The sequence below is a fragment of the Neomonachus schauinslandi genome, chromosome 14 (genome assembly GCF_002201575.2).
Source record: "Neomonachus schauinslandi chromosome 14, ASM220157v2, whole genome shotgun sequence".
Lineage (NCBI taxonomy): Eukaryota > Metazoa > Chordata > Mammalia > Carnivora > Phocidae > Neomonachus > Neomonachus schauinslandi.
Window position 1 is genome coordinate 85062066 of NC_058416.1, and position 15157 is coordinate 85077222.

Sequence of the window (15157 nt, forward strand, 5' to 3'; positions counted from 1 at the left end):
CCTGGGTCTTTCAATTTCTCCCCATCCCTTTCTGTATTTATTTCCCGGGGCAGTTGTAACAAAGCACCACGAACTGGATGGCTTGGAACAACAGAAATCTATTTTCTCACAGTTCTAGAGGCCAGAAGTCTGAAATCAAGGTGTTGGTGGGACCATGCTCGCTCTGAAGGCCCTAGGGGAGGATCCGGCCTTGCCTCCTCCAGCCTCCAGGGTGTTCCTTGGTGTTCCTTGGCGTTCCTTGGCTTAAAGCTGTTTCCCTCCAGTCTCACTCAGCCTCCTGTGCCTTAATCTTGTCAGGTAGCCTCCTTCCGCATGTGTCCCTGTGTTTCTCTCATGGCCTTCTTAGGAGGACACCAGTCTTTGGATTTAGGGCCCACCCTAACCTGGTATGACCTTATCTTAACTAATTAAATTTGCAAAGACCCTGTGCTCGCTTCGGCAGCACATATACTAAATTTGCAAAGACCCTATTTTCAAATAAGGTCATATTCTGAGGCCCTGGGTGGACATGAATTTTGAGGGAACACTAGTATACCTTCTATGGGTTAAAAATAGGACAGGGGAAGGGGGCTGGACGGGCAGCTCATCTCCGTTCTGCCTTCAGGGAAGTTTGCCCTGCTGTTTGACCTTGGGCAAATGGTCTAACCTCTCCCCACCTGGGTTTCTTCACACACAAAACGAGGATAACGAGAGCTACTTGGTAGGATGGCTCAGAGAACCAGATAGGTTCTATTTGCTGTGTTTAGAGTAGTGCCTGGCACGTAAGTGCCATCTGAGTGTGAGCAGTTGTGATTGCTGCCACCATTTTGGGCTGGGCAGGCTGGAAGAGACCACAGCTTAATATCCAGTGCATCCACGGAGCAGGATTCTCTTTCCTTACTCTTGCCCCCTTGGCATGGTTTCCTTGCTGGGTGCCCCACCGAAAGGCCCTTCTCTGGTGCCTGTAAGTCTGGAGCTGAGCATGGCCAATGTCCGTCAGAACCAAGGGTTCTAGGTCCAGCTCTGCCACTCACAGATTGTGTGACCTTGAGTAGAGCCCTTGCTCTCTCCGTGTCTGCTTCCTCATCTTCCCCATGGCCAGAAGACATCTGCCCATGCTGCCTGGTCCTCGGGAAGCTTCGGTGAGGCTGCTGGAGAGTGTGATGCCTCTTTCTTCTGCCTTCAGGCCAGGAGGCTGTGTCTAGTTAGGATTGTCCTCTATCAGGATTGGGTTTTGAAGCTGCAGGGAAACGGGGGTTGGAGTTAAGCTTAGGTTAGTTGGGCTTCGGTTTGGGTCTCACTCCTGGGCAGCTCACTTCCCCTCTCTGGGCCTCAGTATCCTCATCTGTAAAATGGGAAGTTGTCCTGTCTTGGTGTGTGTTCCCCCAGAGGCAACCCCCAAGACAAGCATTTGAGTGCCCGCAGTTTCTTTGGGAGGTGATCCCAAGAACATTGGTAGGGGAATGGGAAGTGAGACAGGAGGGGCTCCCCTGTACGTATCCGGAGAACTGGGAGACAGCATGGAACATGCCTCAGTTACCCACTAGAGGGGCGAGGGAGCAAGGGTATTTATCTTCCAACTGCTGTTGGTCAGGGGAGCTGAGGACTGCTTCCAGAGGGCATAAATTCCCCTCCCTGCTGCCCTGCCTCTCGCACCAGCAGAATGAGCTCTGGAGGCCTGAGAACTCCAGGCATGCCAGGAATGGCAGGGTCTGGCTGTCGGGAGTTATGCAGACGGGCCCAGATGTGGAAAGCGCACCTGCCACAGGAAGCAATCCTGTAGGGTTGTTTCGAGGACTCAGAGAGATCGTCCACATAAAATGCCTGCAGCATTGCAAGTTCCCAGTAATTAGAGCTGGCCTGGCACGGCCTGAGTCACGGTCCCTGAAGAGGTTCGTGTTCTAATCCCCAGAACCTGCGAATGTGTGGACTTCTTTGGCAAAACGCCTCTGCAGATAGATTAAGTGAAGGAACTTGAGAAGAGATCATCCTGGAGTTGGGAGGGTCAGAGTCAGAGAAGGAAACGTGATGCCACGAAACAAGGAATGCAGGCGCCTCTAGAAGCTGGAGCAGGTCAGCAAGTGGATTCTCCCGAGAGCCTCCAGAAGGACCCCAGTCCCGCCGGCCCATTTCAGCCTTCCGAGCTCCAGACTGTAAGAGAATAAATGCACGTTGCTTTCAGCCACTAAGTTTGTGGTCTGTTGTTCCAGCAGCAGGGAGCTCATACACCCCGGCAGAGACGGCTGAGGCTGGCACCTCAAGCATGTCCCTAAAGTGCTGGGGCCATAAAACTTTCTTTTTCTTCCCCTCTTTACGGATAAGATGTCGGAAAGGACCAATGAAAAACATCCTGGTCGGGGCGCCTGGGTGGCTCAGTCGTTGGGCGTCTGCCTTCGGCTCAGGTCATGATTCCAGGTCCTGGGATCGAGCCCCGCATCGGGCTCCCTGCTCGGCAGGAAGTCTGCTTCTCCCTTTCCCACTCCCACTGCTTGTATTCCCTCTCTTGCTGTGTCTCTCTCTGTCAAATAAGTAAATAAAATCTTTTAAAAAAAAAAAGAAAAAAGAAAAACATCCTGGTCACCACGACTCGCAACTGGGCCTGCCTCCCATCTGGAGGTGAGCTCAGAAGTCGGTTGTCTGAGTGACCCTCTGCCCTGGGGAGGCCGTCCCCACCCCAGCACCCCATTCAAGTCAAGTAGGCCTTTGATTTCCTCAGAACTAAGCGTCTGAGACTCATTTCTCAGGCTTTGGATCCTCTGTGATACTTGCCAGAATTCCAACAGGGAATGCAGGTAACCCTTCCTATGCCCCAGGTGCCTCCTGTGGTAAACTCAGCGGATGCTCACAGCAGCTTACACGGGGGCTGTTATCACTCATCACTCTCCCCATTTCAGCATGGGAGGTGATCGCGTGGGAGAATCACTGACTTGCCCCTGGTCCCACAGCTGGGAAGAGGCAGAGCTGGGATTTGGACTCAGGCCCTGTGCTTCCAGTCTGTTCCTGGCCCTCCCAGGGCGATGGTTCCTGGCCCTCTGCAGGCGATGGTTCAAGAGGGCTTGGGGTTGAAAGTCTGTCATCTGTGACCACAAAACAGGGTCACATAGCTTAAAAGACAACCTTCTAACTTCGGCTCTTACTGTTCGAGTCACACCCTTCCATTTCCCTCCCAGGGTTATCATGGTTGTCCCAGTTCAGAGATGGAGACGGAGGAGACGGGGTGTTCTCCGTCCCCGGTGCAGACGGATAGCGCCCCGCACAGTGCTGAATGCATCTGTATGGCGCTGGGAAGTACAGAGGCGCTTCCCTTTGGGGGGGAAGCTAGAGCCTCCATTAGAGTCCGCGGCAGCAGAGGCTTCCAAGGGGCTGTCTGTCGTAGGCTCTGTCCCGGGATCCTTCACCCAGCCATATTCAGGTAGGGGGTCAGCCTTCGAATCTCAGAGACAGCAAAGCTGAGGCCAGGGAGGTCTCTGACGAGGTCACATGCCGCATGTCTGCCAGCTTTCTGCTCTGACCAGGGTACAGCAACAGCTCTAGCCCCTCTGTCCTGTCCTAAGGCTCTGTGCCCGGCTCTGGGCCGTGGGGACCGTAGAGAAGGCCGGGAGTTCTTCATTCAGCTTACAGACAATTTGGGCCATAAGAATTTTTTTGTAAGCGCAACAAAGTTTATAGATCTTTTAAGGAGATGGAGGGAATTTGCGCTTTGACACTGTGGACAGTTTAAAATACTCAGTTTTCTGCTTCAGGTCCTCCTGTTGCCCTTCCACCAAAAATGTTACATCAGACAGTAAGAATTTAGAAGGGAGAGAGGGTGTCGTAGGCCGAGCGCTCAGGGAAGGGGGCAAAACCTCAGCTAGAGCCCTTAAAGGCAAGCAGGATTCTGGTAGAAAGGTGAGGAGGGGACAGGCAGACTGGGTGGCGGCCATGCTTCCTCTCTCTTCCCAGGGATCAGCGGTGTTCCCAGAGGCAGCCTGTGGGGGGCGGCCCTCATCCGTGTTTGCTGTTCTATTGCCCTGTGGGTGGGAGAGCCGTCCCTGGTTCTCATGCTTGCGCTCCTCCCCGGGGCTGTTTCTTTCCACCAGGGTGACGGACGAAGTTTTTAACTTCCTGCTGGTGTGGTATTACTGCACCCTGACAATTCGGGAGAGTATTCTCATCAGCAATGGCTCAAGGTAATTGGGGGCCCAGCTTTGTGGGGGGGGCGTTGGGGGAGCCAAAGGGAGATCAGTCATGGAAGGGGATGCAGATGAGGGCTGTCACCCTCAGCCTGTATTCCCTTCCTCCGTGGGGGGGGAGGGGTGTCCCTGACTGTTCAGAGCCAGGGAGGAGGAAAACTGGGTCTCCTGCTGCGGTTAGTCTCCTGCTTACCAAAAACTCGAACTCAAATAGGTTTAACACAACAGGAAATTTGTTTTTTCCTATCAAAGAACAGGTCCGTTGGCGCTGACTTCAGGTCAGGCTTAATCCAGGTGCTTAGACAATGGCACCAGGACCCACTTTCTCTCCACCCCTCACCTCTGCCTTCTGCTGTGCTTTCTTCATCCTCAGGCTCCATGCAGAGGCACCCCAGAGCTCCTAACTTTATTTCTAGCATTCCCAGCGAAATATGGCACCTTGCTGTTTTCCAAGAGTCTCACTGGGTCGCATTGGTACTTGCTGAATCATGTGCCTGTCTCTGAACCAATCACTGGCCAGAGAATGCACAGCTGTGATTGGTCGGGCTTGAGCCTCATGCCCGCCCCTACAGGCTGTCAGTAGAAGCCCAGGGGCTGAGTGTCAGGAGGGCAGTGCGTGGGTCCCCAGAGGAAAATTGGGATACTGTCATAAGAGGGATGAATGGATTCTGGTGACAAGAGTGGATGGTCCCCCACAGGGAGATGGGGAGGACGGAGGACATGTGGTGAGGGTCTTAGTTCAAACCTGCCCTGTTACTCCTGCAGTGCTGAGGAGTGAGGGTTCCTGAGTTCTAGTCCCTCTGGCTGGGAGTGAGGGTTCCTGAGTTCTAGTCCCTCTGCTGTTCCTGCGCGGCTCTGGAGCCCTGGGCAACTGAAGTCCCCTCTCTGGGCTATTTCACAGTCCCCTGGGGGCCTGTGCCTCCGTGTTCCTGAGTGAATGGAGGCACAATTGGGGGTCCCCACCTCTGAGGGCCTGCAAATACGAGGAGCCCCGCTATTTTGTCATTCTCCTTCCTACGCCACCTGTCTCTGAGCTGAGAGTCTTGGGGCCCAGTTAAGACCACGATTTGCCACCTGCGGGACCCATTTTCCATAGGTCTGATTTCCTTTTTGGGGTAGCTGTTTCATCTCTGTGTACCATGCTTGTCCCCATTTTTCCCTGAAACGAAAGGTAATAACCTCCCAGCCCCTCCCTGCTTCCTCCTTCCTGGACGCTAGTAAGGAACTGTCATGAACTGTGTATTTAAGATTGGGGGCATCTGCAAACCCCTGAATAATTTGCCACCTTTTCACTTTTCTGCCCAGTGGTCTCTTATGGCAGATCCCTGCCCTGCCGGGCCTTAACCTGAGGTAGAGCCCAGAGGTAAGGACCAGGGGCCCAGCGATTTTTAGGTATGCAGCCCCGTAGCATGTAGCCCGTTAGAAAAGATCAGTGTTTCTCAAACGGCACTCATTCTTGACCCATCCTCGCCATTTTTGCCTTTTCCATGTATCATCTGGATGATAATTCTCACATTTTAAAAATCAACCTCTCCTTTTTTTTTTTTAACTTAAGTAAATACTAGTTTATTTTAAAAGGAAATTTTATTTCATCACCGTACATGGAAAACCAGCATCAGTTGCAGGAAAGAGGAAGTAGTATAAAAATATCCTTTTGTTTTCCTTGTATAAGTATTGAAGTCAGTTATTCTTGCTTCCGGGAGGCTCTGAGCCTGAGGCCTGCTATCTCTGTGTGTGTACGTGTGTGTAAAAAGGGAGATTATCGGACCTTGAGAGGCATTAAAGAGACTCTTTCCTCGACTTAATCAGGAGAATAAAGAACTGAACCAATGACCTCTTGCCACATGGTTCAGTATCATCTAGTGTTACACTCGAGTGTCATCTAAAAGTTGGTGGTACGCACCCCATGCTTTGGGAAACACTGAAGTAGAAAATCTTACCAAATAAATAACATTCATAGTCTTTCTTAATTTTAGTGAATAGTATCTTTCTGCTTTTGGGTGTCGTTGGAGGGGAGCCAGGGTGGTAGGTAGTAGGGAAAGAGGGCCAGGGTAAGTGGCAAGGCCTCCTTGTTATGAACTCTCTTCTGTTCCCATGGGCTTGCTGTCAGCCTTACAGTTTCATCCTTCTGATGGACTCATTAAGAGTCTTCAGAGGCATGCTACATCTCTAACAGTCACTAACACTTAAAGTTACTCTGGTCAGCTCTTTATCTAGTGTAACAAGCTGTGGATGGGGGGTGGGTGGGTTACCAGAGGGAAGGGAACAGGCCTGAGTGGAGGTCCCTGCAAGTGTGGGGCATACCAAGAAAGTGCGGAGGGGGACACAAGGGGGTAGAAGTGGGGTTCCAAAGCCAGGCTTCATTTGCCTAACACTTCAACTGGTATCTCAAGTTGAAATGAGATTTCATTTCACTGTTCCTCTGCGCCTATCTCCCTGCTCTGGCCTGGGGCAGGGGTTTGGATGTGATGGGGGCTGGGGTCTGGAATGGGTGGGGTAGGCTTGGTGCTTTATCTTCTGGAATGAGTGGGAGCTGTAGCGCATTAGCTTAGTGCAATAAGCAAGTCAAGTTCCCTTGCAAATCCTGCAAATGAGGGAAACTACCTGATAGGAGTAAACATGAAGGGGGAACAAAGGCATACCTTGTCTAACTGCACTACGAAGATACTGTGGTTTTTTTTTTTTTTTTTTTTACAAATTGAAGGTCTCTGACAACCTTGTGTCGAGCAGGTCTATTGGCGCCATTTTCCCAACAGCATGTGCTCATTTTGTGTCTCTGTCACATTTTGGTAATTCTTGGAGTATTTCGAACTTCTTCATTATTATATTTGTTATAGTGGTCTGTGATCAGTGATTACAATTTGCTGAAAGCTCAGATGATGGTTAGCATTTTTTTGGCACTATATATATATATATTTTAAAGATTTTATTTATTTAACAGAAACAGTGAGAGAGGGAACACAAGCAGGGGGAGTGGGAGAGGGAGAAGCAGGCTTAACGACTGAGCCACCCCAGGCGCCCCGTTTAGCACTATATTTTTAAATTAAGGTATGTACGTTGTTTTTCTAGAACTGCTATCTCATACTTACTAACTTCAGAGGCACTGGAAAACCAAAAACTTCATTCGACTTGCTTTATTGCGACATTCGCTTTATTGCAGTGCCCTGAAAGTGAACCCACAATATCTCTGAAGTATGCCTGTATATCAACGATGGTTCAAGGAGGTGAAAAGGGCTCACACAGGGGCACCTGGGTGGCTCAGTCATTAAGCGTCTGCCTTCGGCTCAGGTCATGATCCCAGGGTCCTGGGATCGAGCCCCGCCCTGATCAGCGGGAGGCCTGCTTCTCCCTCTCCCACTGCTTGTGTTCCCTCTCTCGCTGTGTCTCTCTGTCAAATAAATAAAATCTTTTAAAAAGGCGGGGGGGGCTCACACAATGCCAACAGTCCTCCTCCCTGATCTCTTACCCCCTGGAAGCACTGGCTTCCAGCAGCCTAGACTAGGATCCCACCAGCTCGATAGTCTCACAGGAAAGAGCGCTTACCTTCGCAGATCCAGTTTTTGTAATTTTGAGACAGATTTCTGATTGGCTCGGCTGAGGTCACATGCTCGTCCCTGAGCCAATCAGTGTGGCTGGGGGGTGCAGAGCCCTGATAGGCTGGCTTCGAGTCACGTGCCCAGTTATATCACTCCGCTTCCCTCTCAGCCACCCAGATTGAGTGTGGGGATGATGAGGTGGTTCACCCAAAGAAAGGCCTGGCGTGCAACCAGAATGTGGGGGGTGGAGAGGGGGTGGGGTGATTGACAGAGAGGCAAAACAGCAGATGTCCTCTACAGTTAGTTCTGGGCCAGAATAAATAATGAATCAGGGATCGCGTTAGCTTTTCTGGCCAGCCAGCCCATGGGTGCCTGCTTCCAACTGGCTGTTATAGGGGACTTTGCTCAGATAAAGCCGTGTAGGGCTGTCCAGGAGGAAGGGAGCCTCAGTGTGGAAGCCATTCCCCCACCTGCCCACGTGACCCGGAGCTCAAAGCCGGAGACAGCTTGTGGTTGCTGGTGCCTATGAGTGGTACCCACATGCAAACGTGGCCAAGGTGTCCTGAAAGAAGGGCCGTGGTATCCTCGGCACGATTCCCAGATACCAGGCCACGCTAGTCCTACACTGTGGCTGTGTGCGCACCACTCGAGTTTCATTGCGTATCTCCTGCCTGCTCATTAAAATGCCCATAGGCCCTGCAAGCTTTATTTCCAATGCAAAACAGGCCCAAAGAGTGACCACTAATGGGTCCAAGTTTCTTTTGGGGTGATAAAAAATGTCCTAAAACTGATAGTGGTCATGGTTGTACAACTCTGCAAATATACTAAAAGCCGCTGATGTGTATACTTTAAATGGGGGAATTGTATGATGTTTGAATTAAGTTACAGTAAAACGATTGCATAAACACATGTGCACAAAACCAGCCCAGCACCCTGCAGTGTGCAGATAGATGAGGGGGCTCGAGAACGCCATGCCAGGGAAGAAGCAATTTCTAGCCTTTCCTAGTGCTGCTGAGCTGTGCTTATTGGGGGCATCTGTCAGAGCTGGGCTCTGGGCACTATGAGCTGTGAAATGAAAAGTGGCTGCTCAGCCAGGCTTGCTGCACAGATCCCGCGTCTGGCTCTGGCCGCTCCCAAGTGGGGAGGGGGCATTTCTCAGGGGGGCTTTGGGGAGTAGGACAGAGGAGCACAGCGTTTGCCAAAGCCCCAGGGCTTGTGTGTGGCTCTGCAGAGAACTTGGGGGAAGTGATTGCAGAGAGGCTTCTTGGGTGCTCTTCAAGCTGAAGGTCTGAGGATGGGGCTAACTGCCTCTTCTGTCAGAAAATTAGAGCCAGGGGTCCTTGTAGACATTGACACGCAACCCAGGGACATGGGGAGGGGGAGACTGGGATCAGAGAAGTGGGTGGATGTCTTACCCTGTCCCTCCATTGCTGGTGGCATCTAGACCAGCTGCTGCTTCATCAGCCACACCTCCTGGACATCATTTTAGCATTTATTGAGTGCCTACTGTTTACCGGGTGCTGTTAGTGCTAGGAATAAAGAGCCACGTAAAACCTTGTTCCTCACCATAACCCTTGAGGCATATACAGGCCATGCCGGAACCCCTAATTTATGTCCAGATTTATTGTGGGATTGCAAAGAGGAGAGATGAGTAAGATCCAGTCTCTGCTTGTGTGATGTCTGCATTCTGGTTGGAACCCACTTAGGACAATGCAAATTAAAACCTCAACAACACACCGATTTTCACCTAATAAGACTGGCAGAAATTTTAAAACTTGGAATCCAGTGCTGGTGAGGGCTTGGGGAACCCAGTTTCTACTGCCCCGTCGTTGGGAGGAAGGAGCCCCACTGCTCCTAGGCTGTACTTGGCAAAAGCAAATCGCTGCCACATTGTGTTCAGGTAACTGAGCTCCGAGACGGGGCTGGAGAAGGCCAGCAGAGGCCAGAGACAGACTCAAGGACTTTGAAGGGTAAAGGTTGGAGGGTCCAGCTTTCAGCGGAGGCTGGGACGCTGACACTGAGGAGGGGGTGACAACGAGGCTCCCTCCCCTGCAATGGAGTGACAGCCCTCAGTTCGGGGAGTACTGGGTTCTGGAACCAGGGTTCCCACAGCTTCGGGACTGGACACAGGAAGTCCAGGGCTGGGCAAGGGCCTGCTGTAGATGGAAGAACAGATGAGCCCGGGGGGTGTGGGCTCCCAGGGAGAAAGTGCGTCTGGGATGCTGAGATGCTGTGTGGGCAGTCTGGCATTTCTCTGTGTCTGTGTGGGGTAACGGAGGTAGCTGCAGCTCTGGGTGAGCATGAGTGTGTGTGTGTGTGCATGTGTGTGCATGCTGTGTTTATTCAACACACTTATTGAGCACCTGCTTTGAGCCAGGTGTCACAGATAACATCAATGAAGAACACAGACAAGATCCCTGCTCTCCTGATGTTTACGTGTGAGCGGGGAAGAGGGTTCAGAGAACAAAGGAAGGGGAAGAAATGAATAATTTCAGATAGTGGTAAGCGCCATGAAGAAAATAAAACAGTAGTGTGACTCAGAATGGGGCTGCCTGACTGTTTCAGATAAAGTAGCCGGAGAAGGCCTTTTGGAGGAGGTGACAGTTGGTCCAAAACTTGAATTTGGACCACGAGCCAGGCAGGCCAAGTTCTTGGAGCAGAGAGAACAGCAAGTCCAAAGGCCCCGCTGATCTGCGTGGGCTGCCGTGACAAAATACCACAGGCTCGGGGGCTGGAACAATAGAAATCTATTTTCTCACGGTTCTGGCGGCTGGAAGTCCAAAATCAAGGTGCCAGCCCCACTGGTTTCTCCTGAGGCCTCTCCTTGGCCTGCCAATGCCACCGGATCTTCATTGGGCCTTTTTTCTTATGACCTCATTTAACCTTACTTACTTCTTTAAAGTTCCTATCTCCAAATACAGTCACATTCTAAGGTACTAGCCCTAAGGGGTTAGGACTACAACATAGGAATTTGGGGGGCACACAATTCAGCCCATAACAGGCCCTGAGGTAGCAATGGGCTTGGCAGGTTCAAGGCGAGGACAGGGTGACAGGGCTTCAAGTTGGGGTGCGGTGAGGGATGTGCTTTTAGGGTAGCAGGAAGCCCCTGGAGGCCCGTGTGCCTCTGTGGGCCTCATGGCTAATCTGCGGGTGGTTTATGTGTGATTGTGCGTCTCTGGAGGACAGAGGAAAGGGCGAAATCATGGCTTGGGTCTATGTCATGGCTGTTTTGGGGCCACAGAGTAGCCCATGCATACATAGTCTGGGAAGCAAGAACCACCCATTTCCGTCCCCACCTGAGCTCCTTTTCCTTCTCTTCTCTCCAAGAATTAAAGGCTGGTGGGTGTCTCACCACTATGTGTCCACGTTCCTCTCTGGAGTGATGCTGACCTGGTGAGTGTCTCATGGGGGCCCGTGAATGGGGAGCTGGCTGTGGGCCAGCTCGAGGGGGTGCCCTCGAGGCTCCTGGCCTGGGCTGACATTTGGGCCAAGAAGAAAAGGGTGAGCTTACAGCCAGGCCGCAGGGATTTCCCCCAAGTCAGCTGGGAGGTTTCTGGGGATGTCCCATTGGCCTACCGGCTGGGATAGAGGTGACAGAGAGCAATGGACAGAAAGAGTACAGGGATGAGGCTCCAAAGGAGACAGATGGAAAGAGTGGGCATTAGCAAGAATTTAGGCTTCAGAATGATGATTACAGGCCCCCGTGCTTCTAGAATGGGCTTAAAGAAATGAAAGTAACTGGTCCAGCCCCAGGGGCACTTGTGCTAAGGAAGGGCAGAAATCAGGGACCTCCATTTCATTTTAAAAGCTTTTCTTCTCGGGGTGCCTGGCTGGCTCACTCCATGGAGCATGCAACTCTTGATCTCGGGGTCGTGAGTTTGAGCCCCACTTTGGGTGTAGAGATTACTTAAATAATTTTTTTTTTTTTTAATTAAAAGCTTTTCTTCTCTCTTGGCTGGAATGGAGAGGGGCAGGGATGAATGTTTGATTTCACAGCACACTTCACTTTTACTTTTCCCCACTTCTCTGCAGGCCCAACGGACTAATTTATCAGAAGTTTCGTAATCAGTTTTTAGCGTTTTCCATTTTTCAGAGTGAGTGCCTCTTGCCTCAATTCGGGGGAGGGGGCACGTTTCCCTGGGCTTTCACTGATGGAGGCCCCTGTCATCCCTCCTCCCTTGTGAGGGGTGTGTCTAGTGTGGAAGGGAGCTTGGGGCAGGGGAGGGTCCCAGAAATCCAGCAAAGAGCTGCCTGCCCCCAGATCACCACCCAGTCCTGGGGGAGGAGCAGCCTGATCACCCCCACCCCCAGGAGCCCCCATCACTGCCTTTTCTTTCCCATGTCACAGCTGGGGACCAATGGTGACTTTTGGGAACTGAGTAGTGTTGGGGGCACTACCTCAAAATGGAAATAGAGCATATGTTCTTTTTCTCATTTAAGAATAGCTCTGGGGCGCCTGGGTGGCTCAGTTGTTAAAGCGTCTGCCTTCAGCTCAGGTCATGATCCTGGAGTCCCGGGATCGAGTCCCGCATCGGGCTCCCTGCTCGGCAGGGAGCCTGCTTCTGCCTCTGACCCTGCCCCCTCTCATGTGCTCTCTCTCTCTCATTCTCTCTCTCTCAAATAAATAAATAAAATCTTTAAAAAAAAAAAAGAATAGCTCTGGATTGGGGCTCCTGACTGGCTTAGTCGGTAGAGCGAGCAACTCTTGATCTTGGGGTTGTAAGTTCAAGCCCCACATTGGGTGTAGAGGTTGCTTAAAAATAAAATCTTAAAAAATAATAATAATAATAGCTCTGGATTTATATACCGTGAACTGGTCCTAGGGGTCCCCTCTGAGAAGGGAGAGCTTGGATAGTTGGGGATAGGGACAGAGAGAGAGTTTTTTTTACCAAGTACTTGTTTGTTCCCTTTGAATTTTGTGTGCATATTACTGATTCAAAAAATAAAATTTTTAAATAAAACCCTGCCAACAAATACAAATCTCTAATGCCAAGAATGAAAATTATATATAATCTCACCCTTAGGAGTGATCACTGTTAATAGATCTATGTCCTTTCAGTTTGATTCATATATACGTACATACTGCATTATGTAGTCTATAAATATGGGATCACTTTGTACAAATAGCTTTGCTTACAATCTGTTTATTTTTCTTTTAACAATAATGATGGGTATTTTTCTATGTCAATACACAGAATTCTACCTGCTCATTTTTAGTAACTACTAAGTATCCCATTGTATGAAAGTGTCTCTTGCTGTCTTGGCATTACACACAGCTCCCCGCATGGTGCCACCATCCCAGCAAGCATCTGCTCTAGAAGTTTCTAATCTCATTGGTGTTTAGTTGGGTCTTCAGATAACCTACTCTCGTTGTATTCTGGATAAGGGATAAAGTGGTTTCAGGCTGAAGAGTGTGTGTATGTGTGTGTGTGTGTGTGTGTGTGTGTGTTGGGGTGAGAGAGGGTTGCCCTCTGGGCCGTGAAGACCCCTGGGTCTGCGCGGAGGTGGCGCCCAGTCCTCCAGGCCCTGAGCCAGGCGCTGTGCTCCCCCTGCAGGCTGTGTCCAGTTCCTGCAATATTATTACCAGAGGGGCTGCCTCTACAGACTTCGTGCCCTGGGGGAGAGGAATCATCTGGACCTCACTGTGGGTGAGTAACCCAGCCTGGGGAGGGGAGGGGAGGTGGGGGACAAGTACCGGCCCCTCCCTGCTCCCCCAGACCTCACTGCTAACTCCCTACACTGGGAGCATGAGCCAGTAAGAACGTACAAGACCTACCACACACAAAGCCAGGGCTGCAGGCCTCTACCTAAGTTGCTTTTCATAATTCATCGTGGATTCTGTTTCAGCCAACAAGCTTGAGGCCAGCTGTGAGCCAGGCCTCGATGCTGGCTTCTGTCTTATCCTTTTTAAATGTCTATTTTTTTGGTCTGTGTTTTATAATACACATAATTATATATGCATAAATATATATGCATGTTGTCGTGCGTGTATAACTTAATATAGGGGCGCTGGGGTGGCTCAATCTGTTAAGCATCTGACTCTTGATCTCAGCTCAGTTCTTGATCTTAGGGTCATGAGTTCAAGCCCCGAGTTGGGCTCTATGCTGGGCGTGGAGCCTACTTAAAAAAAAAAAATAATATGGCTATGTATAAATATGTATAGATACATACATGTATATACATTGGGAATGTGTGCTTAACTATTTTTAATTTATATGTATACATATATATATATTTTTTTTTTTTAGAGAGAGAGAGCAAGAGAATGTGGTGGGGAGGGTCAGAGGGAGAGAGAGAAAATCTTTTTTTTTTTAAGATTTTATTTATTTTACTTGACAGAGAGAGACACAGAGAGAGAGGGAACACAAGCAGGGGGGAGTGGGAGAGGGAGAAGCAGGCTTCCTGAGGAGTAGGGGGCCCGATGCGGGGCTCGATTCCAGGACCCTGAGATCATGACCTGAGCCGAAGGCAGACGCTTAATGACTGAGCCACCCAGGCGCCCCAAGGAGAAAGAAAATCTTGAGCAGGCTGCGCCCTCAGCTTGGAGCCCGACTTGGGGCTCAATCTCAAGACCCCGAGATCATGACCTGAGCCGAAATCAAGAGTCGGACACTTAACCGACTAAGCCACCCAAGCACCCCTGTGCTTAACTTTTTTTAACTCATGGGTCAAGTGCCCAGTCAGAAGAGCTTGGAGAGCTCTTGTCTCAACTTTCACAGGAAACTAATAAAATTCTGCCATCTTTTGAGATGGTCATTTCTACTGAATTACTCTGCAAAGTAGGCCCTACTTTGTCAAGACTCAATTGAAGTGATACGTGCAAAAGTCCATTATAAAAAGCAAAATCCCCTCCCACTGGCCCTTTGCTTCCTCCTCTCCACAGAAGGATTCCAGTCCTGGATGTGGCGGGGCCTCACCTTCCTCCTGCCTTTCCTGTTCTGTGGTCATGTGAGTCCCCTGGAGTTTGTGGGGATCCCCTGTTCTGGGCTGACCCCTGGGAACAAAAGGTCTTCAGGCCCCTCCTCATTCACCAGCCATCCCTGAGCTGGGCGCCACGGGGTCCTGGGGCAGAGACGGCCCCTGGGCCCTGGGACACCAAAGGCAGGAGCCGGAAGTGGCCCGTAGCACCAGCATGCAGAACCCCAGATCTTCAGGCTGCTCTGGCCTAGGGTGCCCCAGTTTCATTTTAGGGGGCTCTCAGCGTCTTAGGACAGTGGATACCAGAAGCTGGGGGGCCTGGTCCACTCCCGGGGCTTCCTCACGTGGGTCTCCAGGGGAATCAGTTGGGGTAAGTGGCGCCTGCCTCCCCTCTTTCCAGTTCTGGCAGCTCTACAATGCCGTCACGTTGTTTGAGTTCTCCAGCCACGAGGAATGCAGAGAATGGCAGGTATGGTGGTGTGTGTGTGTGTGTGTGTGTGTGTGCCTGCGCGTGTGTGCACGTGCCTGTGGTGCGGGCGGGGGGGGGGGGGG

At 50.9% G+C, this 15157-nt stretch overlaps 1 protein-coding gene across 2 annotated transcripts in view; it reads left to right on the forward strand.

The window, feature by feature from the left end:
- Positions 1–15157, forward strand: part of TMEM120B (transmembrane protein 120B) — a 41128-nt gene that overhangs the window by 24516 nt on the left and 1455 nt on the right. Inside the window, exons 6-11 of one of the 2 annotated variants that reach the window (XM_021698614.1) lie at positions 4059–4148; positions 11015–11080; positions 11720–11781; positions 13243–13335; positions 14571–14635; positions 15006–15074. In XM_021698614.1, the coding sequence (XP_021554289.1) occupies positions 4059–4148; positions 11015–11080; positions 11720–11781; positions 13243–13335; positions 14571–14635; positions 15006–15074 (445 nt within the window). The remainder of the gene's footprint in view (positions 1–4058; positions 4149–11014; positions 11081–11719; positions 11782–13242; positions 13336–14570; positions 14636–15005; positions 15075–15157) is intronic. The other variant, XM_021698615.1, reaches the window with a different exon arrangement.